General features: G+C 32.9%; 2 protein-coding genes and 1 long non-coding RNA gene across 9 annotated transcripts; 2 read left to right on the top strand and 1 right to left on the bottom strand.

Annotated features, from left to right (window-relative positions):
- Positions 1-1,211: 1,211 nt before the first annotated feature.
- Positions 1,212-18,030, top strand: LOC128175482 (solute carrier organic anion transporter family member 4A1-like). 7 transcript variants are annotated; one of them, XM_052841118.1, is made up of 13 exons: positions 1,212-1,230; positions 4,030-4,140; positions 4,350-4,675; positions 4,919-5,134; positions 5,366-5,468; positions 5,549-5,670; positions 6,564-6,685; positions 6,815-6,953; positions 7,784-7,982; positions 8,630-8,774; positions 13,555-13,721; positions 14,686-14,750; positions 17,047-18,030. In XM_052841118.1, exons 2-13 carry the CDS (start codon positions 4,079-4,081, stop codon positions 17,358-17,360), a joined length of 1,980 nt encoding a protein of 659 aa, XP_052697078.1. In that variant the 5' UTR covers positions 1,212-1,230; positions 4,030-4,078; the 3' UTR covers positions 17,361-18,030. The 7 variants fall into 7 exon arrangements, with proteins under 7 accessions (XP_052697078.1, XP_052697080.1, XP_052697076.1 ...); XM_052841120.1 differs by lacking the exon at positions 1,212-1,230 and adding an exon at positions 1,936-1,954; XM_052841116.1 differs by lacking the exon at positions 1,212-1,230 and adding an exon at positions 2,599-2,678.
- LOC128175486 (uncharacterized) lies at positions 14,764-24,018 on the bottom strand. Its single transcript, XR_008242688.1, has 4 exons — positions 23,879-24,018; positions 21,056-21,110; positions 17,093-17,233; positions 14,764-16,016 (listed from the first exon to the last, which is right to left on the bottom strand). It is a non-coding gene; the product is annotated as an uncharacterized LOC128175486 (long non-coding RNA).
- Positions 21,306-24,978, top strand: LOC128175485 (uncharacterized). The gene is made up of 3 exons (XM_052841122.1): positions 21,306-22,284; positions 23,923-24,137; positions 24,810-24,978. Exons 1-3 carry the CDS (start codon positions 22,149-22,151, stop codon positions 24,906-24,908), a joined length of 450 nt encoding a protein of 149 aa, XP_052697082.1. The 5' UTR covers positions 21,306-22,148; the 3' UTR covers positions 24,909-24,978.
- The last annotated feature ends 1,676 nt before the right edge of the window (positions 24,979-26,654 follow it).

The raw sequence follows: 26,654 nt of genomic DNA, 5'->3' as shown, positions 1-26,654 counted from the left end.
GACTGATTGAAAAACTCAGCTAGTGTATATTAGCCACGGAATGCACGGACTGACGTCAGAATTCCATGGTTTTTTTTACTTCTATATAACAATTAATTGGTAATTATTTTAAAATCAGCTACCAAATGTTTCGTTTTGATGTTAGTAAAATGCACTTATGGCTGTATGAAAAAAATTGAGAAGACGTTTTTATGAAATTTTAACCTTTGAGGACCATTCCATGAAACTAAAATATTTATTATTCGAATTTTTTTAAAGCAGCAGTAGGCTTATGTTTGAATAAGATACCTTTCCTAACGGTTCAAATTTCAAGAGTTTTCACATTGTATGAACGTCATTGTGATGTCTACAATTCAGACCAATAAAGAAGGAACGGATCCAGCTTTCTTAATCTGATTTTGCATAACAACAATAGGACCTTTACAGAACGTAAGGCATATGTCAGAATGCACCAATTAGTCGCCTACTAATCTGGGCAACTAAAACTGAGTTTGACAAGAATCTGTCACATTAGAGCTGTCCGCTGTAATCCTCTAATCTTTTGAAGACTGCAAAGAATACTGATGTCACATTGATTAATAAAGGCACTTGGACATCCAGTATATCTTTTGAATTTTGCATGCACAATGCAAAGACAGTGGTGTAGGGTTTGGCAAAGTTTATGACGTACGATGAGGATTAATTGATTAAGTCGATTTTTATTTATTTGCAGAGAATCCTTGTACCAGTATATTTTCTATATTGAGACTTATTCTTTCTTAGACGTCTACATCGGTACAATGTGGCAACTATCCTATATGGTACATGTATATTGAACCCCTTTATAGGCACTTGACATTCCATTGACAACATTTAATTTCTCTTAGGTTGTCCGATAATGTTTAATATCTGCCAATAAAATATAAAGGTAATAAATAAACAAATAGGTATACAGTGAATAAAGTAAAATTCGCTTTGAATGATTTTTCTAACTGTTTCAAAGCTCTTTTTTTATTAAGAGAATAACAATTTATACAATTATTGAGAGAGAGAGAGAGAGATAGAGAGAGAGAGAGAGAGAATGTATTCCAGTTATGGTGTAGTTAAGTTCATCTGACCATCACAGGTGGATGACTTTTGATGTATCCTATTTCAGTTTACATCTCTATGATTGATGTCGTGACTTCACTAATATGTTTACTGTACCATCAATCCTGCCCTGACCCAAACATTTCACGGAGAGAAACATCGGTAGGTAATCACTGATACTGAGACCTCTCTTTCTTACGCCTCTCTCTCTCTCTCTCTCTCTCTCAGAAATTTATTTTATTTTTTTAAATTCCGGATTATCTCTTTCTCTTGCTCCCTCTTCGTCTCTCTCTTTCTCTCTCTCATTTGCACTCTACGTGTATACCTCTCTCTCTCTCTCTCTCTCTCTCTCTCTCTCTCTCTGCATTTACAACAAAATGTTATCAAGAAGGGTTGATTTGAATTTCCGATTCTGAAATGAAAACTTTCGCTATTTAACGTTAACTCTACGTAATTCATTGCTTTTGAAAGGTCAATAAGTTTCCGATTTTAAAATATTACGGCAAGCTGCGATAAGGTTAAAAGCGATATATTTTTTTTTCCTGTTCATGTCTCAAAATTGTTGAATTTTTTTTAAAGCACTTTAAGAAATTTTAATTTTGTGAGATATATATTCGGTTTTTGTGCTTACGTTTGTCTATGCAGGCTTAATATTTATTTCAAACAATTAATAAGATGTTTAGAAGTAGTTGGAAAAACAACCCAACATAGGTTGAAATTATTGTGACTCATATTTGAAGACTTTATTTGTAATGCTTACCTTTATAACATCTCACGATGTTTACTCGTCATGCGTTAAAGGTAAACCTACAGTAGGTGATGAATAATAAACAGGTCAAATAGCATGTTCATGTACCTGGGTTTATATGTCAACGTACATGTAAAGGTATTGTATACAGTAAATTTATCACATTTTTCTCTCTTTCGCATTCTACGCGTATACCCCCTCTCTGTATCACTCTGTCTGTCTCTCTCTCTTAGAAATTTATTTCATTTGTTTAAATTCCGGATTATCTCTCTTTCCCTTGCTCCCTCTTCGTCTCTCTTTCTCTCATTTGCACTCTACGTGTATACCTCTCTCTCTCTCTCTCTCTCTCTCTCTCTCTCTCTGCATTTACAAGATGTTATCAAGAAGGGTTGATTTGAATTTCTGAACTTTCGCTATTTAACGTTAACTCTACGTAATTCATTGCTTTTGAAAGGTCAATAAGTTTCCGATTTTAAAATATTACGGCAAGCTGCGATAAGGTTAAAAGCGATATATTTTTTTTCTTGTTCATGTCTCAAAATTGTTGAATTTTTTTTAAAGCACTTTAAGAAATTTTAATTTTGTGAGATATATATTCGGTTTTTGTGCTTACGTTTGTCTATGCAGGCTTAATATTTATTTCAAACAATTAATAAGATGTTTAGAAGTAGTTGAAAAATCAACCCAACATAGGTTGAAAGTATTGTGACTCATATTTGAAGACTTTATTTGTAATGCTTACCTTTATAACATCTCACGATGTTTACTCGTCATGCGTTAAAGGTAAACCTACAGTAGGTGATGAATAATAAACAGGTCAAATAGCATGTTCATGTACCTGGGTTTATATGTCAACGTAAAGGTATTGTATACAGTAAATTTATCACATATTTTTCTCTTTTAAGATACCAAGATCCAGTCAGTTTTCATACAATTTTTTGCATTAAAAAACGCTCGATTACTGATAAAACGCAATGAAGATGAAATTTGACAGTTCAATTCATGTATTAGATATGCTTAAAGAGTATGATTTCTATAGCAAATACTTGTGAAATTTAATACTGCAACCACTGTATAACACTTGTAGTACAGGCTGAAGGAATGTGAAGCTGTACCACTCTATGTTATGCTATACATACTGAGTCACGAAGCCGATGATTGTCATTAATCTAATTCATTCTTCAATTTGTTGCAAAGAGAAGAGAGCACGATGGGATCGTACGGTGTATGTTTGTATGGCTAAATAAAGTGTACATAATAATTAGATCACAAAAAACATGCTTATTAGACTAAATCTTTGCTTCTTTGGAAACGTTTTATTTGAATTGAATTTTGCAACTGCAAAGTCAAGTTTTTTTTATTACCCTAGATCTGTTTACAGCGATGTATATCCTAGGGATAAGTGCACATTATGTAACTATATTTACATTATCCAGTGTCTTTGCCTGTGATAACACTACGTATTGATTTTGTACTATATAACCCATAATACAAATGACGCCAAATTGAAGCGCCAGCGGGGTTTGCTTATTTATATTTAAATATTTAATCGTACGATGGCCTAAAATTATATAAATATAAGTAATAAGGAATCATTCTTTGAATATTATGAGGTGATAATTTCGGTCGGGGCGTGATCAAATCAATCATAAAGCCCTTCGGGCTTTATTGGATTTGATCACGCCCAGACCAAAATTATCACCTCATAATACTCAAAGAATGATTCCTTATTCCTTATTTCTTATACCTAATAACTGTTACCAGAAGCGATGTTTACAATTGATTGGTCAATGACTCTCTCTCTCTCTCTCATATCGTTATTTTTGAAAAAATTAAAAGTCCACTGTTGAACACCTTAGGTAAACTACCTACTGAGATTCAAGGACCCGTGGAAGACTCAATATAAAATGTTAGGTTCACGAAGAAGTCAAACATAAAGGTTATATAAACGGGCTTCACTGGACGCTCATTTCTATACAACTGACAAATGGCGGCAGAATGTATTTGATTTCAACAATCAAAGTTTCTTAGTAAAAGAAATTAATGGTTCACCTCGGTCGTAAGTCGAGGTGTCTTGTGTGTATGTTATAAAGCTTAAATCAAATTATTAGACCCTGGCCAAAGTAAGTAGGGATTCGTTTGTATAAAATTCGGAAGTAAAACCAATATTGAAGCGTGTCAATGAATTTGATGAATTAATGTCTTCTTGCTAGGATATGAAAAGCACGAACGAAGATTAATGACCTATACCAAGGTAGCATAATGGCCAGTGATGACAGGAATGAGGAAAAGGCAAAATATGGCTGTCTGATTTTTCGGCCGAGGTTAGTGGCTTAATATCACAAAAAATTAAATCTGAACTCGTGGCAAAAATCTAATGTTTACTGTAACTATTATGAGAGTGACAAACTTATTAAAATATAAAGTATATTGAATAGAGCTTCTAAAGATATGGATCACAATGATATTTAAAAACTAACAATACCTGTACTGTATACCTTAATTTCATTATGATTTATGGATCTATTTACAGTTGTCTGCAGTTCTTTAATTCTATACGATGGCATGTATTCTGGCATTGTGCCTTCTCCTTCTGCGAGGGTTTCATTGTCAATGGCGTCATCAACATCATCATCGTCACTTTGGAAAAACGGTACGAGCTTACGAGCCAGAAGTCGGGCATGATAGCCTCAGCTAACGACTTTGGAGCTGCTGCTTTACTGATACTTGTGGGGTACCTTGGGACTTATGCAAACAAACCTCGTCTGATGGCAGCAGGCATGTTTTTGATGTCTTTGGGGTGTCTTGTATTCTCACTGCCGCAGTTTATTGGAGATGAATACACTTACAGCATATCAAGTGAGTTTGATCCGCAATTTAGTGTATGTTTTGATTGCATCACCAAGAAGCAGGAAATAAAATACTATTTGCACAATGTTTATATCTACGTACGTTTATATGCATTTATTCAACCCAATATTGAAAAAGAAGACTATACTATAGTATGAGCAACGATAATAAAAATAATACCGGTCTAAATTTATTTTCTTAAAGTAGAAGACAGACTTAAAAACATTAAGCTTATTCCTTGTTCATCTTTAGGTACAACGGCCAATTCATCGGCAAATGTTTGCTCTGCATCCAACTCTAGTACTGGATCTTGTTCAGAAACGAGTCCAAAAAAGAACTACGAGGGTTACTATTCTATGCTCCTGCTTGGGAACGCTCTTATTGGTATAGGGGCAGTGCCGTCATTTACGTTAGGTCTGACGTACATTGAGGAAAACAGTAAAGTCAGGAGCTCGCCATTCTACTTTGGTAATCTCAACTGTAACTGATCATTTTAAATAAATAAAACTCTCTCTCTCTCTCTCTCTCTCTCTCTCTCTCTCTCTCTCTCTCTCTCTCCTCTCTCTCTCTCTCTCTCTCTCTCTCTCTCTCTCTCTCTCTCTCTCTCTCCATACCTTGTAAAAGTAATCAAATCTCTGCTATTTCTGCATTATGTACAAGATATTCCCCATAACAGCTGATTTATCTTATTTTGGATAGGATGCACGTTTTGCAGTGCGGCTGTCGGTGTAGCAGTGGGGTACATTGCAGGGGCACAGACTCTCTCCATATTTGTCGATGTTGATAAAATCGACACCAGCAAGTTAGATTTCTCAATAGATTCCATTCCTTATAAATTCTAAAAGCAATTAAAGTGTACTAAGTTGTAAGTTTTTTTTTCAGTGTGTCGTTAACCCCATTTGACCCCCAGTGGGTAGGGGCATGGTGGATCGGCATCCTGGCTGGGATGGGGGGATTCCTCTTAGTTTTGCTTCCAATAGTTGGGTACCCAAAAAGACTGCCAGGTAAAAAACTGTCACAGGATGAACCCGTGTCTTTCAATTGAGTGTTAACTGGAAAGTCATATTCCGCCAATTTCCTTGATGAGCATGGTTTTATTCTTTAAGGTTAAAATGACATAAATCAAAACGGAGACAATAAAATATCGTTTAAGAGAATTCATTTTAAATGAAAAAATATAAAATAAAAAAGACCAACCGTTCTGTAAATAATATTGACCGCAATGACATGGTTGAAACAAACGTCAGAAATATGGCAAATAAACATATATTGTAGCACTTCACATGGTCACAGAAGTTCAATCATAGCTCTAATGAAACGGACATACAGAGTCACAATCAAAACTTGCTACGTCCTACGATTTCCAGGGAAAAAAAATAAACCCCTTCTAGTGTTTACTTTTCGAATTGCTATAAGAAATAAGGAATTGTTCTTTGAGTATTATGAGGTAATAATTTCGGTCGGGGTGTGGTCAAATAGGGCTTTATGATAGATTTGGCCACGCTCCGACCGAAAATATAACCTCATAAAATTCAAAGAATGATTCCTTATTACTTATATTTATATTATTTCCAGTTTGTACACTTTAAAACATCATTATTTTGAAACCACTATTCTTTATTACATAATATATGTAGCACATTCTCTGTATTACTACGCGGTGCGGCCAATACCGGTTTTTTTCGGTTAAGCTATAAGACACGCCCATTTTGTGTCACTCATGTTTTATGAAGTGATTGGGTTTTGGGGTTCAAAACTGATTCGTAATGTTATCACAGACAAAGACAGTTGAAAATGTAAATATTTGCATATAAAGCTCACTCCGTTTACTATATTGATACCATAAAAGTATTAAATGACACTTTCACCAGTATAATATCTATTAAAAAAAATACAGGTTATGATGAATTGCAGAAGGAGAAGATTTCAGAAGCTCAGAATAATTCACAGAAAATATACAAGGAAGAAGAAAATTTTGGCAAAAGCTTTAAACATCTCCCCAGATCCCTTTGGCTTTTGGTACGAGAAAACGTTTCTTTACCTCGCTAACTATTTTTGAAGATATTTGGTTCATATTTATTTAAAGAGTGTAGAGATAAGGCAAAACAACCCAATGATGAAATGAACTTTATTATTGTGTAATTGCAGGCAAAAAACCCGGCTTTTGTTTTCATTATTCTTGGAGGAACTGTGGAAATCTTTATCATCGGGGGACTAGCAACGTTTGGTGCCAAACTGTTTCAGGAATTTTTTAACATTGACATATATGAAGCGGGAAACTTGATGGGTATGTAAAAACTGTCTTTTTTTTAGATTTCGTATACAAAATCAAACATTGTAGCTTTTGACTGCACAAAAATATTATATAATCAAATTTAAAGCTGCTTGGTCCGATTTTATATCAAATTTTATGCACGCTTTTAAACGATGGCTATACTTAGTATATGTATAATAATAGACATTGCAGTAGTTTTACCCGTCAATTATGCCAAATTTCACTGAAGAAAAATACGTACAAAATTTGCTAACAAAACAAACGACATTAAAAGGTACCTCGTTATTTCGCCTCATGTTTAAATTTCACCCCTGACGACGAGACGGGTATAGTTGTATTACGAATTTGACATCGCTTTAAATAAAGGTCGAAATGACCAGACAAATTACAAATAAACATGTGTACGTTTTTTTCGCTAATATTTCTAAAGTCTGCTTTCTTTACAATCGATGCATAGCATGCGGATTGAATAACCCCAATCATTCGGGGGACGAAACCAAGCGGTTTCCTTTTCTAAACATTCACGTGATGCATTTTGGTTTGTTTTTTCGTTTGCCCAAAGAGAAATTATTTTTATTTATTTTGAATATTTCTAACTTTGAAAGGAGACTGATTCTGCTGGTGTAAATAGGAGAAAGTCCATAACTTTCTGAGATAAATGATTTGTATGAAAAAAATTTTGATACTGTAATTACAAAAAAATCGGACCAAGCAGCTTTAAAAAAGCACATACTTTTGGGTTAGTGAAAGGAAAAGCATGTAATGTGAAGTTAAACCAAGAATTATATGCATAATGAACTTGCGGATGGCAGATGAAAAGGAAGATTTTACCTCGTGTACAGGTTTTATCACGGTTCCCGGGTCGGCGGGAGGAATGCTGTTCGGGGGTTACATAGTGAAAAAGTTCAACCTGAAATGTCGAGGAATTATTCGCTTCAGCTGCGCATGCCTGTTCCTATGCATGTGTCTTGGTCCATCGTTTCTCGCCAGTTGTCCCAGTCAACCAATAGCTGGAGTATCAACGTCTTATCCAACCACTAGGTTTAGTACATTGGTCATCTATAACTTGTTTTTATTTTGTACCTAACAGCGTAATATGATATAAAGTAATATCTTGCATAAAATTATATTTCAACAATATTTACCTTTTTTTATTCGGAATTATGAAAGAAGCTCCATGAGGTTTTTTTTTCATTTTTTCAATTAGTCATCACATATGAACCACCCTTCTCTCCACTGAACGGCCAGTTTTGAACACAAGTTTTAAACATCTGCATGTATAATCAATAAATGCACTAAGACTAAATCACACTTTGTTAAGTTTATGGAAATCACCTGATTTTACTTACATACAACCCCCCAACCAACCAAACAAACAAAACAAAACAAAACTTAACAAAACAACACCCCCCCCCCCTCGTCCGAAACCAAAACAACAATTAAAAAAATAAACAAAGAAACCCCCCTAGAACACTGTTTAGCCTGCTCATAATCTTCAAAATTAATTAAATATACATTTTTTTTATTGAATTTTCCTAAATATAGATAATTTAACTTGTCACACCACCTGAACAGAAACAGTGAGTGTAAGGTCAACAAGAAGTCAATGCAAATGCACCAGTCAAAGTGCCTCAGATCTTTATTGCATGCATATAGGACATTATCTTACGTGCATTTTTTTACTGCAGGGAGTCGTCTTTCATATCCTCCTGTAACTCGGACTGTGACTGCAGCACGGCGGGGTACGAGCCTGTCTGTGATCAAAACCAGACAGTCTACTTCTCCCCGTGTCACGCCGGATGTTCCGGTGTCAGCGACGTCAATGGAACCAAGGTATTGGTCCAATTTTCAATGGGCAGTTGTGTAGTTGCTACATTTATTTTTATTTTAACAGTTTAAGGAGAAGAACTCGTAAGTTATTTGAACTTGTTTCTAATCCTTTTTATATGATGTATACAATAAAATAACGGTATGTTAAATTCAAGGTATTGGTATCACCACAACGGGACTGTAAATGAATTTTACCTTTACTCCCGATAATTTTAATATGCGATTAACTGATTGTACAATGGTTTGTTGAAACAAATTTTCGGGATATCGTTTAAAAAAAATGAATTTTAAGTATGAACTGACGAAGAAACACGACGAGAAATATTTGTTTAAGAACACACGTCAAATCTGATCACGGCGTATGTGCACAAGTAAACGTCATCGCACGTTTTAGAATGATATATTATTGTTTGATTTAATGAAGCTTACTCAACCATTTTGATATTTAATTTTGAAAAAATAACCGTTAAATCAAATCTATCGTATCTCTTAAAAAACACTTTATGTTTAGTTGAAGATGCGCACTAAACGGCATTGTAGCAACCTCATGATACAATATCCTTTAATGATTAAAATTTGCATAACTTGTCAGAATCATGACCATCAATGATATAATTTTATTATTATTGAAATACCTAGCTGTTCATTATTGATACAATTTTAAAGTCATATTATTAAGGGTCAAAAGTCACTTCCACTTATGATCTAAAAAAAGCAATGCAAAATAAGAGCATCTTAATTATTGATGATATAAATTTCATAGCATTAGTTGATGGAATTCAACCATTAATGATGGAATTATATATGAAATGGTACTGTTGTTTATGCCCATCTGTCTATTTCTGATCTGGCTATAATTAGTATCAGATAGATTGTTCAATCAGTAATAATTTTCTCTTTTAGTTCTTTTCGTGAAAAAATTAATCTGTTAAGCAGAAACTTATAAGAACCCTAACTTTTTACATGTCTGAATACCCAGCTTATAGGCTATATCGTAAATTAAATAAAAGTGATTTGGCAATGAAGAATATAAATATTTGATAAAAAATAATGATACATAGTGCAAATTTTTCAGACTAGAGGTGTACAAAAATGTGAAAGCGAAAGAAAAAACCCTCTTAAAAGATTGTTCTTAGATATTTATAAGTTCATTTAACCCTTTTTCCAGATTTGGCTCGTTTTGTCCCATTACCTTTTTTTTAAAATAAGCATATGGGAAAATTGATCGGAAATATCCATAAATGAGTATCCAGAACGAACTGATCAATAAAGTAAGGACAATGTCGAAAACTGAAACTAAAATTAATCCTTTTTATTTACGTCTTTCTTGACATTATACATACACTATCTAGAATAGGTCCCAATTACTCTGAATAGGAACAGCGTACGCAGGCAAACTTTCGTATCTACGGATTTCTCCGTTTTTCCTGATTACGATAAAGAGCACTCGGGTGGATGAGATGCTCACTCTTCCATGGCACTTGATTCTACCTCTAATTTTTTTTTAGAGGTTCGTCTATGCTGTTTTATATTTTTCCTTTGGACTTTTGATTTTGAACCGTGTTCGTTATACCACATGTAATTATAAGCATGTGCCTATTAGATTAAACTTTTTTTTTTTTTTTTTATAATTTATTGTTTTTGTTCCATACATACTAATACTAATGTTGACATTATTAAATTCAGTTTTTATAAATTTTATACACATGCATACTCACTCACACACAAGTATAATTACATACATTTTTCAATATTAGTGGTAAATGGTTACTTTGCTTCCAAAAAAAAAAAACAAAAAAAAAAAAAAAAAAAAAAAAAAAAAATAAAAATCTTTAGATTAAACTTTGTATTAATAAAAGAATTGGAAACTCAAGTTGAAACAGATTGAATATTCAATTTAAACTCTTCTCATCTTCATGTAACAGAAAAAAATTGACTAAATGGCATGCCAAAATGCAGTTTATCAAATCAGTGCAATTTTTTATACATAATTGTATCATAATTGCCGAAGGTAATCATTCTTGGCCAACGATGTATTTATTTTTAATTAATTGATAATATAGCTAATATACGCTTCTTAGTCAAATGAGAAATAGACAGAGAGGCATGCAAATATTATGACATGTCCAAAATTTGGTCAAAACAGTACCATTTCATAATAATTTTTTCATTAACTGTTGAAGTCCATCCACTTATGCCATCAAATTCGATCATTCATAGTTAACGGTATCAATGTACATGTGAATTTTTTGCTTTTTTTATTTCCCATCATAAGTGGATGAGAATTGATCATTAATGAAATTATAATTTTGAAATTGTATCATTAATGAACGGCTAGGTTGTTCGTTAATGATAAAGTTACAGTCGAACACTCTTACACTCATATCTCGAATACAATGGGTATGTCCCAACCACTTATTTTTAAAGTATTTTACACTAATTATCTCGATTACTCGGATATCTCGAAGTTTATATACAGTCCAGCATAGTTCGACATAACGAAGTTTGACGGTATATCATTAATGGTCAGGCCTCGCCGTCACCAACATTTTTCAATCACTCATCCTAGTCCTCAACTCAAATTCTTAGAGGAAAAGGGCATAAAGAGGTAAAAACTCAGACATGAGACTGAGTATTGACTTAAGGAAAGCTGGTGAAGGGGGGGTTAGGATTCTTACCACTAATGCAACTTTATATATATATCATCACTGGATACTTAGAGGTTGCTACATACCATTCTTTACAGCATGTTTTATGACCAAGAGCATGTATAATGGCTTTAAGAGAGCTGGATGGTCGTGGCCATTTTTAGACTATGTTAATCTCCTAAGATGAAGAGCTATGTTTAAAAACATATGGAAAAATTTTAATTTTAAAGCTAAAGTATATAATTTTTTTCTTTACTGAATGATAGTTTATAAATAAACAAAATATATTTAAACAATACAAGTCAGATCTGATGGTTAATTTGTCGACCACCCAGTCTCCTAAGAGCGAAAATTCTTAAAAATACCTTGTATTGCATACAAACACACATAAAAATAAATCTAGATTTAACTATTGAATGCTTATTTGTGGATATAGTCGGTCCCGTAACAAACCAGGCTGTGCAGAAAAAAAAAAACGTTTTTAAGTATTGTTAAATTTGCCTGCAAAACCTGGTTTTATTATAGGTCGATGATAACCCCCCCCCCCCAAAAAAAAAGCATTCAATGGTTTTCAGCAATTCCTTTGATGATTCAGTCATATGTTTAAACCGACGAGTGCAAGTTGTCCTGAAAACTGTAAATATACAGGTGTGTCATACTTAATATTAGTACATATAAAAGATTAAACACTTACATTTTGTGATCGGATATAACATTTACGAGAAGATTCTTTGAAACCCAATTGTAATCTGACGATTCTCTTTGCCGTCGCCATTTGAACTCATGGTTCAAAAGTAGTTTAGCAGACGGGTTTATTGAACGTCAAGGCAGCTGCCACTAAAAGTTTTTTAATGGATTGTAAAGTATCATTTCTGAAGCATGATTTTGTTGCTCTATGAAGGATATAATTATGCTCCTAATCACCTCATGGGAGTTTTTTTTAGTATTTTTATTTATAAAAAAAGTAGGAAACCTGTTTTGGTTTTAAACACCCGTTCCTGGTGGATATTGCGAAAAATTGAACTAAAAATAATATATCATATTTAAGAACATTATTGATAAAGTCCATGTCCACTTTTAATATTAATCATTTTAACTGTCAGTTAAGGTATTTACCTTTAAAAATAAATTAATATTGGAAAACAATTATTATTGAAAAATAACGATGCCCCTTAGTGTTAAATTGAATAATCTGAAAAAAAAACTATGTATGATATGAGTTAAATTTGGCCCCCATAATTCGCCATTTTTTAAAGTGTTTCGGGTACAATAAAAAGGTATGTTATATTTCAGAACAGTTGATGTAGAATATAATTTTTAATAAATATATATTTATATGATTTTTTTGCACTCACTGGCAGTATATGAAGTCAGAAGTGACGTTATTTCTATAATTCAATCAAAATCAGTCAAAAATTGACATTTTTCTTATCTTTTTATAAATGGGACATATAGAGCGCAGGCTTGAACAAGGACAATTTGTTTTGTCACTTAAAAGCCTTGACAAGATACGTCTCTGATTAAAATATGTTGTTTGCTCAAGCATGCGCTCTATGTTTTCTGAAAGAAAAACTGTTTGAAAACAGTCTGTTTTATGCTGAAAATGCAAAAATGGGGGGAAAAGGTTGTCTTTACGTTGTCATATTTCTAAACTGTGGGCAGCTGAATCAAAATGAACACTATGTAAAACATCACATATATATCTGTACAAAGAAAACAAAGAATTACAGTAAAATGATGATGTTCATTTTAGGGGGCCATTTTAGGCCCATATCATATATAGTCCTTTCACAACGGAATTGAAATGTAATAGGAACGTTAATTCTGATTGGATTTGAATGAAACTTCATGTACCATAGGATTTAAAAATCCGGTGGGGAAACTTAAACTTCTTTTAGAAATCTGCGTCTTTGACTTTAACTCCTGGAGGAAATCATTTTATCCTGTAGGATTCCAGGAAGATTTTCTATAAATTCAGCAAAATGCAGTTTGACAGTTATCTATTTTATACTAGTTGAATACAGTCATGTAGAATTATCCTCGTGTACGCAGCAAATTAACCCACATACAGTCAAATCGTGTGAAGATTTTTGTATCACTTGGTATTAATTCCTTGTATGTATCATTTGTTTTAGATGTATAAAGGTTGTTCCTGCATTAACCGCACGGCCTTGTCGATGACCCTGACAAGCGGCACGTGTTCGGACAGATGTTCTTGGTTTTATGTCTTCTGTGTGCTGTTGTTTTTGATGATGTTTCTGACGTTTTCCACAATGTCGCCTACACTGACCGCCATGTTTAGGTATGCATCATTCTGCTTTAAAAGTCATCAACTTTAAGACAGCTGAATGGTTGGAGATGTTTTTCTGACTATATGAATCTCCTTGCGATGAAGAGCTTTGTTACAAGTATAAGAAAAAAAATATCAAATTTTAAACCTAATATGGTCTGTTTATTTCGTTATTAGAAAATGTAGTTTGTTTAAATATTAATCTTTAAAAATTAAACGCTGATCTGGTATATTGCCGTTTATTCAACAGTCTTATTTAGAGAGATGTTGACAAAGCAATATTTATAGAGGTATATCAGTACACTATACGTTAACCGAACATACAGCGACCTATATTTTCGAAATGGGAGGGCTTCCATTACCCCCGATTATGCAATAATCATATGTTAAAGCAATATGAGCTGTATTTTTTAGAAATTTATTTTGCTGCTATAACCAGCTAGTATGATAAGTCTGCATGTAACTTTAACTTTTATGATATTTAAGATTTTTAAAAATCATTAATTTTTGTGAAAAGGAAGATTTCTCCTCTTAGGAACATATAGTAGATCAATTTTTGTACAGGACGACAATAATTTAGTTTTGCTTTAATTAAACATTCTGAAAGGCTTTCCCCACAAAAATATGGCTAACAGAAATTTTTAAGACCATGATATTTTTTGTCATGTTAGTAAAAAAAAAACATTTTCGTAAAAAAAAAAAATCAACATGAAAATGCAGCTTATATTGCTTTAATATTTGGGTCTTGTACATTTGACATCAAAAGAATGTAGAGGAGTAAAGACCAGTGCAAAGTTTTATGAATGTGCCAAATTGCCTATCCCACAGGTGTGTAATTCATACCCGGAAGAAATATTCTGGGAAATGGGTAAGCCCACCCGTTCACACAATAGCATGTATTTGTTTTAGTTGAGAGGAAGACAAGACCTCTCTTTTACAACCAGCTCTGTATCCATTATCCGTGTCAATCTTATAGATGCATACCCCCTCAACAGAGGTCACTTGGAATTGGAATCCAGCTGACATTTGGAAGATTGCTAGGTAAATAAACGTATTATATGTCTAACAATTATGTGCCATTTAGAAGATCTGTTGATTGAGTGGATAACACAAATATTCTAAAAAAGTCCATGCCAACAAAAACCAAATGAAACTTAGGAACATCATTTGATTCTTGAAAGTGCCCTTGATTTAAATTAAATAACAGTGTAAACGTCTCTTAATATCTGAAAAAATATCTTTGACACATATATAAATTGTGCTACTGAGACGAAAGCTCAAGTGAATTTTTCGGATCAAATCTGTGTCTCTGTCTGTTCATAAACGTTTTACATTTTTGAATTCTTCTCCAGAACAACTGGGTCAATTTCAACTAAACTTGGCACAAAGAGTTATCGGGTAAAGGGGATTCAAGTATATTTAAATAAAGGAGCACACCCTTTTTCAAAGGAAGTTAATTAATAAATTATAAAACTTTGTTGGTATTTTCAAAATCTTCTCAAAAACCAACTGGCCAGAAAAGCTGAAACTTGCACTGAAACATCATCACTTAGTGTAGATTCAAGCCACAATTGGGGACCTTGAGGAGTTAAAGTCTTAAAAATGGTTTTTTTCTTCAAAAATTAAATTAGCCAGAAAACATGTAATTTGTATGGAAGCATCCTTTCATATGGTAGATTTAATTAATTATAATCCCTGAGAGTATGGTTTGGCCAAGGGGTCGCATTTTAATATAAGAATGTATTGAAAAAAATCAACAAGCTAGAACACCTAGAACTTGTGTGAAAGCATCCTTAGGGAGTTTAGATTAAAATTTGTTCAAATCATGATCCCCAGGGGTGTTGTTGGCCACAACTGGGCGGGGAAAGGGGTGGGGTGCATTTTTACGTAATAAAAAAATCGAATATTCTAAAAAGCTCAAATTTTACAATCTATTATATTAGTTACATTCAAGTTCTGACATTTAATTTTCAATTGTTTAGACTGTGATTGACCTCAGAACCATTCTTGAGTCACACAGGGAGTTCAAAGTTTAATGAAGGTTTATATTGACATGAACAGCTGTCGAAGATCCTTTAAAAACTACAATAATCAATATGTGATGTGAATATGAAATCACCAAGCTACAAAAGGGTTCTATGCAAAATTTTTAAAATCTTTTTAAACAAGATCTATTTTGATGTATCGTCAAGATAGTGTGTATATGTCCTTATAAACTGGTTTTATTACAGCAGTTGTTGCTCGGGTGAGCAATGTGGCCCATGAGCTTTTTGTTGAAACTCTCAGTTTGAATTTCAGCTTCAACATCTGAAAAAAAAAGTTTGAAATATAAAGCAATATGAGCGGCAATTTTCATGATGAATTTTTTTTGACGAAAGTGTGATTTTCTACAAAAATGACAAAAATAGAATGTTTTTTAATTTCTATTTGCCAATTTTTGTGTGAAAAAGACCGTAAAGAAGCCTTAATTGGAGCAAAATTCACATTTATTGTCGTGCTGTACAAAAATTGATTTGCTATATATTCCTCAGAAGAGAAATCTTTCCTTTGACAAAAATTGATGATTTTTTTAACCTTATTTATCATAAAAGTTTAAGTTATATGCAGACTTATCACACTAGCAGGTTTTTTACAGCTCATATTGTTTTAAGAAAAGACATACTTTGCCAAAAATTTAATTGGTTAACAGTGAATTACCATGGAGTTGGACCCCACTTTTTCGGGACCATGTAATAAAGTGAAGTGAAAATAAGACAATGAACAGTGAAATTGAAGTTATAGGTATTAAAGGTATACTACAAGCCTCCCTCCACCCTCCACCCACGGTATAGGATTTTTATGATTTTGGGAATTTTTTTTATACTTTTGCTTGTAAAAATGTTTTGAACGAGTCCCTCCCCGCACTATCACAATGCTATGTGCCAGTATTCTTGTCATTTCAGAGTCACTGTTCCCTTTATTAAAAACCATAATATAAGTCTTTATTTAACAATTAAGTTTAGAACGAACAAAGGTAAACATTCATAAGTATTTAATGGTTCCTTTTGTATAAAACAAAAAATTCACTATTTTTGTGACATACTCTCTGAACTTTCTTGACACCATTCAAAATTTTGTTATAAAATTACCCACAGGTAAGAGAAATATCATGAAAACTAAAAAGTGTTTTAAACTGTAAATTTTTCAAAAAACAAATATTATATATTGAGCCATTTGAAATATTTTCTGAATATTTTATTAAATATTTATAAGACATACAATTTAAACCAAGAAAAAAGGCCCCCCAATCCCCCCCCCCCTAAAAAACCTTAATTATATCAAATATATTCATAAATAGGTACCACACCAGGACCAATCTTTCTGGGCGCCATATTGGACAGTACCTGCTCAGTATGGCAGGAGAGCTGTGGTGCTAAAGGGAACTGTTGGATTTACGACAAATGGCCACTGGGTATTCGCCTGATGTTGTGGTGGATGGGCACCAAAGTAGTTGGGTTTATTCTTCTTCTTATCGCTTCCTTCGTCTACAATCCGGAGGTGGTTAAAGAAGAAGACGAAGTAGAAGTGAGGAATGAGAAAACGGAGAAATCAGCGATAGATAACCCTGTTTTTAGCATTCTTGATGAGAATAGTTACAATACAAAAATGTGATGGTAATGTTATTTGAGATGTTGCTGACGACAAGAAAATGTTGATTAATTGAAATTAATTTTAGTGTCGACACATTAGAAATGTTAATGGATATAGTACTCATGTATATCAAAAATCTCCTTTTATAAACACCGCACTGTACGAAAATATATTTTGAATGCATGTGTTCGTTACATTCGAAATTTTTAGGTCACGTGAGTCACTAAGGTTACCTAGTGCAATTGGTCTTCGTCCGTCGTCGAGCGTCGTGCGTTAACAATTTTACATTTTTAACTTCTTCTTAAAACTACAAGGCCAATTGTTACAATTTTTGGTATGAAGCATCTCTATGGTATGAAGAATCTAAATTGTGCACTTCATGACTCTACCACCCATGGGGTGCCAGGGTTGGGGCCAAATATGCAATAAAAGCCAAATTTTCAAAAATCTTCTTCTCTACTCCCATATATAAAAGGAAATAACTGAATGCATGGTTAAAACCCCCATGAAGCCCTCTACTAAAATTGTGAAATTCATGGCCCATGGGTCAGGGATCAGGCTCTAGGGTGGGGCCACTTGGGCCATAAAGTGAAATTATTAAATCTTAGAAAATCTTCTTCTCTTCTCCCATATACATTTGAATTAAACTAAGTGCATGGTTATGATGTCCACTGACTCCTCTACCTAAATTGTGAAATTCATGGCCCCTGGGTCAGGGGTTCAGGCTCTAGGGTGGTACCCCTTTGGACATATTGTTAACATGTATTAAATCTTAGAAAATCTTCTTCGCTTCTCACATATATATTTGAATAAAACTGAGTGTATGGTTATGATGACCACTGACTCCTCTACCTAAATAATGAAATTCATGGCCCCTGAGTCAGGGGTTCAGGCTCTAGGACGGGGCATTTTTGTCCATAAAGTGAAAATGTTTAAATCTTCTTCTTTACTCCCACGAAAAACTGAATGCATGGTTATGATGTGCAAAAACTCTACCTAAATTATGAAATTCATAGCCCCTAGGGCAGGGGTTCAGGTCGTGGGTGTGGGGGAGGGCAATATGGCTATATTGTGTTAAAGCATATAATGTTTAAAAATCTTCAGGCACAGAACACAGAATCTGTCATCTATACTACTATATTAAAATAATAGACTCGAATTGTTTAGCTTTAATACCGATAAATCGGAAGAGTACTGTCTTTTGTTTTATATATTTTAAACAGCATTGGTACTTGAAGATTAACAATTTGTTTTTATTTTTTCTCAATCAAGCTTCATTGATTAATAATCAACGAAAATTCCTCAAAAAATTCCGGAAATCATGTGAATTTTTTGGATTTTACAATCTTGCGCATGCGGATTACATTCACGCTAAATCACGGAAGGCTCTTTATTTTATGTTTCCACAATATCACATTTGCATGGATAAACTTGGAAACGATAAAACAAATGCGTGTTAATTTTCATTGGAAATTTCTTTCTGTTCATCAAAGAAAATACGGGAGAAAACTCTAACACAGTGCATTTACTATAAAAAAAATCCCGAGTTTCGAATGTCAACATAGTGTGTAAAAAACGTTGTTAAAATATGTTGAATTCTGCAATTATAAAATTAAACTTTTCGAAGAAAGGTATTTACAGCTTCAAAATGGTTTGTTGTGAACAATTTGACTGTTATTTTCAATGAAACTTTATTAATTCTCTACAAAATCGTTTTGGAGCGATTCTGCAATTTTCTGCTACATTACGGGTATATGGGGGCATTTTAACTGTGGTGAGGGCCTTTCCAGAGACACAGTTAGATTATTTCAACTCAGCAGGGTGTAGTGAAATTAATAGCATTATTGTAGGCTTGAAGTTTGGTTATGCAAATATCAATAATATATGGTGTTTCGATGTATCTATTTTGTAAATGTCCGATATCATATGCAATGTCAACCCGTGCACGCACGGGTCAAAGTCTAGTCTTTAATAATATTTCATGTCACCTGCATGTACGAGGGTCAATCAAAAAATACGAAGACTTTTGTCATAGCTATGTTACTCAACGACATATCATTACTAAATTTGGTAGACATAATTTAGCAATAGTTTCAAACAATTTGCAAGAAAACAGTTAATAAATTCCTTTATTTCTAAGAATTATTTAGAATCTAATTCTGAAAAAATGAGGCCACGGCGCACGGTCAAAATTTGTGTAATGTCAACAATAAACCATATAATGTTGAAAGCAATATCTCTTTAAATTGGGCTAAAAACCAAATAATATTGAAACCTCAAATTAAGTATAGTCATGGTATTCTATGTTCCAAATAATGATGGTATATATTGTATTGTTGAACAAATATGATTGACTAAAGACAGATAGTCCTCTTTAGAATTGACAAAAAACATCGACGTCGCCGGACGTCACGGCGCAACGGGAGGTCAAACAAAATGGATTTAACCCAGAAAAAAGCCGACACAAGCTGTGAAAATGCTTAATGGTGCAAAAAATAAGTCAACAATTATTTGCAAGTTTGTGTTTAACTGTAATAAATTTTGTGGGGGTGGTGGTAATTGTATTTTGAATATCAAACTGTCCAAAACAGAGTAGAATATCTGTAAATATTTGGTCAAAAAATAAGTAACGTCAACCGACTTCAGGGTTATCCTTACTGTAACATAAGAGATACACGGTTAGAAAATCAAAACTTTGAAGAACTTACATATGATTCTCGAACAAATGTGTGCAAATAAAATGTTAAGTGGTTCAGTGCAATTTTAAATTGTGAGGAGAAAGGCACAAGAGACTAAGCGTGATTATAAAGATGGGGTATATCTATAAACTGTGCGTGTTTAATGTTGACACCATGTTTTGAACGTTACCGTGCGCCGTGGTGACAAAACATGTTGTTTTTAAAAAGGGGTAACAAAAATACTGTGTCATCAAATGGACTTAAACTTCGCATATCAATAACATAAGTGTTGGTGCACAGATTAATCTGTTAAGTATGACTTTCATGAACAATATATGATAGACAGCCACATTGTCTTCGTATTTTTTGATTGACCCTCGTAAGGCAAGGGTTATAGCTGGGGGGGGGGGGGGGAGGGTATGTATTTATTTCATTTTTTTATTCTGCTCAGGAATTTCAATGAAAGAAATTAGTTAATTTATATGTTTAAGAAAAGAAAAAATAATGAAAGCTGTCCATCAAAGTTATCAGTAAGATATTGTGATAGCATTTTAAAGAGTTCAGCGAAGAGGATTATAACAGTTAATGGAGTTATCTTCCCTTGCATCTTCATAATTGAGTTATCTTCCTTGGCTTGTTCACATTCAGTAATTAATCATAAAATATAATTTAATTAAGAAGTTGTATGACCAAAATAGTTATGCAAGTATTTTTATCTATTGAAACAAAATCAGTTTATAGACTTGTTAAATAGGAAAAAAAATCCTAATGGGTGTAATATAACATTGTCTTTACCGGTTTAATTGTTACGCTGGGGTAAATAAAATGTGTGGTATATTCAGACAAAACTCTATTTAAAGGAGAAACGTGTAGGTTAAATCTAATTTCAACTATCTGGTTAGGTTCATGAAAAAGGAAATCTATTCAGATGAAAAAAATGTACATGTAGGTCAAATTCTTCCGGAAGTTCATGAAAATGTGTGTCATCGTAATGGTTAACTATACTGTATATACATTATTACATATTAGGTTACTTACTGATTCACTACGTAAATATATTAGGTTGATCATTCTCATAGATGGCGAGGCGAAGCTAAAAAACAAGAATCAAAAGATTTTTAAAGCATATTACTTTACTGATGTGAATGTGTGTACATGTGTGAATGGGTGGAAAAGGAAAAAAAATCATTGTAAATTTTCTATCTCTCTTTAAATTGTTTATGAAAATACAATGAATAAATGTTAATTAAAAAAAAGAATCAAAAGAAAACAATGGAATATTATACCTTTCAACTCGCTTTGTTAAAAAAGTTCTCTTTTTTATTGGATGAATTCAAAATAAGTTTTATGCCTACGCAAAATACGCTTTTTGATGCTGCATATAAAAGAAAGCATATGTAGTCTTTTACCATATCTAACTCCACCGAGCAGGAAGAAAAGTAGACATATACACTGAACAAACTAAACGAGGTTTAACAAAATAATTGTATAAAGAAACATTGAAGGAACAAACGATGGCTACTCCTACGAAAAAAAATTCAATTACGGATGTCTTAATTTTCCGTCCAAGGTAAAACGTTAACTAATGATTTCTTGTGTTAATTTATTAATAAATAAAACTGATTGAATCTAGATTTTTTAACTGCATACAAAAACAATTATACATTAAGTTATCATTAAAGATAATTCTTTAATGAACTTATCATTTTAACTATTTAAATAAAAGTTAAAATTTGTGCTTATAATTATTTCCAATTCATGTCTATTTTTTGCATTTTTTTGGTTGCATTTATAAATCTGCACCCCAGTTCAAATTTATTCTAAGCCCAATTTTGCCTAAAGAAAAGCACAGGTATGGGGAAGAAATTGCCGATGTTACTATTAAGGATATGTGACAAGACAAAAACAAATCCACTGCGCAACTTGAGCTGCCGAAAATAGGTCGTGGAAGTCGCGCTACATAAATCAAAAGATTTTATCAATAAACATACCAATTGACTAAAATGTGTAATAATGAAATTCAATTTTTAATAAATGGGAAATATTAACACAATGAATCTCATAAATATCGAATATTTTCATAAACGACATAGCCGTTCCGAATTACGATAATGTTTTGACAGAGCAGACGATGACGAAATATCGCAAACATGGCTTTAAGTCGGCAGGAAATGCAACCAGATACTCTAAAGGAACAGCTGCACAATATCTGCGTTGGACCAGACCGAATAGACCCCCTGATCACGATTATTTCTGCAGTGATCACGGCAGGTATAATTATAATTTGACATCTACCTTCCTTCGGAAATAAGAGACGTACATATTTATATTGTATGTGTACATGCATGTTTATGAAAACACGAAGTACAACATATATTAAAACTTGTTAATATTCTGATATTCATATTCATTGAACCATGCCATCAGTAAGTCTTTCAAATCTATGATGTAGCTGCAAAATTGCAATTCTACGGAAAAATCGGACTGACGGATCGCACCCAAATTTCTCCGTAGAAATAGTTCTTCACCTAAATTGACTATGTCAAAATCCATCTGCATTTTAAGTACAGATTGTATATGTCAATTTATAAGTTAGAGAGAATGGTCAATAACTACAGAGATAATAAAGAAAAAAAATCTGATTAAAATCAGATCCTTGATCCGCTACGTACCGACAATAGAAATCAAAGTACAGAAGTACTGACGGGAGTTGATTTTATCGATTATCATTTATTTTAAAATCAATTTATCTTGCATGGCAATTAGTTTCTAGTTTGTATTTGAATAAGGCACTTTTTTATAATATGAATATTTAGATTTTTCCGACAAGAATTTCGAGAAACCCCATATGAATCATGTTGTGTAATATTCAAAGATAGATTTCAACTACTAGAATGTATTAGTTATCGAAACAATTCTAAAAATTGTATGGATCAAAGCACTATTGATATCGAACTCTAGTCTCGTTTTACTAGACGCTCGGCTGTCTCCGTTAATATCCGACAAGCAAGAGAGCCCTTCTCTGCTTGTCGCAGATTTACGGAGACAGCCAAGCGTCTGGTTCACGGAACGAGACTATATTAACTCTGACGTAGGAATACATGAGACTACAAAAATATCTAAGTTGTTCGTAGTATAAAAAATTTGACTATTTTCAAAGTGTTTGTAGATAAGTTTCCATTTCAAAAAAGGAGCGGATCGAGGATATGATTTTAATCAGATTGATAAAGAAAACATATTCAGTTATATTTTTCTCCATTTTTAACACACCGAAATGAACAATGTATGTACATGATAGCTGTTTAAAGTTTTAGGCATGAAATCTGAAATGTAATTTTTAAAAAAATTACTTGGAAGTTGTAACTTAAAAAAAGTATATTGTTTTGTAGATCTAATTAATTGCTATGTAATTCTCAAATTGAATTTAATTCACTTATAATTAAAAAAAAATTGAGCAAGGCTAATATTATGAGTCGTTGATTACTTTCGTAGAGCAGATGAAAATGAAACACTTGTGCAGATATTGAATGCAAGATATACATTTTTAAGATCACCAAAATTAACATTGTTTTGTATAGTATGATATAGATACATAATCAAAGTATGCAGGGATGATAGCACTGAGTTTATGTATTTAAAGCTTTTGGCATTAAGTTGTGGTAATGTACCAGCTGTTTTGTTCATTACCTAGCTGTAACATAACTTTAATCGTCTTGTTTAAATTGTTTATAAATTTATTAAGCTTAAAAAATCAAAATGATTGCTTCACATTCATTAAAGAATTCATTCAATTGATGTTTTGAAAGCCCTAGGCATTAGAATCAAAATTCCTGAAATTTAATTAATTGTAATCATACTTACTGGTTAATTAATACATATCATTAAATTTGTCTGATATATTGTAGGTCCAGATTTATCACATGTAGAAAGAGAAGAAGAAGTTGCGGAGTTAACTAATCTTCATACCTATAAGGAATGCAAAGAATGGAGACTAGGGAAACGAAAAGTTGAGCTAGATGTGCTAGCAAAAGGACTGAGTGCCTGTGGGAAGTGTGGCTTGCCCCTCAATTTAGACCACACTAAGGAAATCCAGACTTATGGTCTTGGGTCACTTTTAAAAGTCAGTAAAGTTTACGTGTATTTTTGCACATTTTACTATAGCATTGAATCATAATTTTTTGAAAGAAACATCTCATAACTGCAGCGGTGTGTGCATCCAAATTGAGTAACGCGCGTTAGCGCATTATACATACAAATTGAGTAACGCGCGTTAGCGCATTATGCATACAAATTGAGTAACGCACGTTTGCGCATTATGAAAATTTGTACGCATACAACGCTGCAGTTATGAGATTGTATCTTACACAAAATCATGATTTTAATGCTTATATTAACATTTTTTCAACTTCTTGCCATGTCTGCAAATGTGATTTATACCTTTAAATTCCTGTCTAATCCTAAGGATAAGTTAATATGAATGCAAGAGTCATACATTTATAACTAAGAAAATTTGTAAGATGACTACCCTATTTCATTTATTTTTCTCATGATTCAAACACTTTTCAAAATTTTTTGGTCAGGTTTTATACATCTATACATGTATATATATACATCTTGTTAAGAGAGAGAGAGAGAGAGAGAGAGAGAGAGAGAGAGAGAGAGAGAGAGAGAGAGAACTATTGATCAGTATGATGTCTTCATCTCAAATTATGGATTTTTAAAAAAATCCTTGAGTCTGGTACATGTAGGATTATATATTTGCATATATATTTACATTTATCTTATTTTGTAGGTACAGTGTTTCAATACAAATTGCGTGAACATCAACCATATTCCAACTGGAAAGAAACATGACCGAATATGGGATGTGAACACAAATGTGTGTATGTAAAAATATATGTATACATGCATGTATATACAATTTTCATATTGTCAAAACATTATATTCATTCACTTAGGTATGCCCGTTTATGTAGCTTTCCTGTGGTTTTGTTGTAATGACATTTATTACATTGAATGTCATTACAACAAAACCACAGGAAAGCTGGCAGAAAAGAGGGAGTGGAAGATCTTATGACAGCTTCTCAGGCAAACAAAATGGAGCTACAGGTGAATTAACCATGCATCGGACACATACCTTGGATCGGACAATTTTGTTTATAAATATACAAATAAAAGTGCATGCGCTTTTGTGTTGTTTCGTATATTCCTGAATTACAACAAATGAACTTTATCATTATTAAGAATTTGACAGTCACATTGTCAAAGAAATAACAATATAGGCATCGTAAAATGACGTCAAATACGACATCATTGAAAATTTAGTTACGAAGATTTTACACTAAAGCATTATTTAAATGTTGTGCGTTTGATTGTATTGTGGGACCAATAAATATTAAATCCATCTATTGACATAATATTTCAAATACTTTATGCCAAGAAATAAATTGTATACGAATATATACAGTATGAATAGAAATATCAATCTTTATTGAAAATCAGATAATTATAATTCTAGTGTGCCAACATAACAAATCATTCAAGTGAGGCAATGTCAAATCTTTTGTAGTGTTTACAAATAAGCTTGATCATTAAATTATTTTAGGACAAATGGAAAATTTGTAGTTGCTGTTGATGCAGGCTGGCAGAAAAGAGGGAGTGGAAGATCTTATGACAGCCTCTCAGGCAAGTAAAAGAATCTTTACAAAATAGAGCTACAGTACCGATCAGACCAAAACCTAACACCAGAGTAAACCAAACTAAAACCCGGGTTTACTTTTGGGATTTACTTTTTGAAAATTTGGGTCCACTCAGGGTTTACTTTGAAATTGCTTTTGAGGTAACCTGTATGCACTGAAGTGTGAAGCAGACTAGTATTTTATCTTACCATCCTACTGCCTGTTATTCCTACCCTTTGTATGTTAACATCTGCTTTCAGGGGTATACTTCTGACTGGGTTTACTCTTTGTGTCCACTCTGGGTCCACTCTAGTAAACCCGAAGTAAACCCAGAAAGTAAACCCAGGGTTTAGTTGGGGGTTACTTTTTGTTAGGTTGGGTCTGATTTGTAGGGTAGGCATCGTAAAATGACGTCAAATACGACATAATTGAACATTTAGTTACGAAGATTTTACACTAAAGCATTATTTGAATGTTGTGCGTTTGATTGTGAACTAGTGAAAATGCACTATCTTTGTAAAATAATTAGAAAAAAGAAAGTTTTGAAACAAAATTTGAGTAAAATAAGTCCAAGAAATTTAAACAATTAATGTCAAGGTCATTTTTGCTCAATATGTTCATTTCACCATGGATCGTACACAAATTAACCATGCATTGGACAGTTTTCACTGCATGATTTTTTTCTAATAATAAGGAGATTATGTGCCCATTCCTTGTGATATACTTTAAATGTGAAGTAAAATAAGAATTTAAAAAATAATCAGTGGCGTAGCACCCTTTACGCAAAAACGCAAATGAATACACAAAATTTTGCAAAGCATAGGTCTTATGATTTGAGTTTCCTATTGTTTGCACGTAAACAAATCGTATTGAGACTCCACTGAATTATAATCTGCATATTTAGTATTCAGTTCTCATCGTAAACCATGCAATTACTACGATTCCGGAAAATACCGTCA

Source organism: Crassostrea angulata, chromosome 3 (assembly GCF_025612915.1).
Source record: "Crassostrea angulata isolate pt1a10 chromosome 3, ASM2561291v2, whole genome shotgun sequence".
Classification (NCBI taxonomy): domain Eukaryota; kingdom Metazoa; phylum Mollusca; class Bivalvia; order Ostreida; family Ostreidae; genus Magallana; species Magallana angulata.
This window is presented reverse-complemented; position numbering and strand designations above follow the sequence as displayed.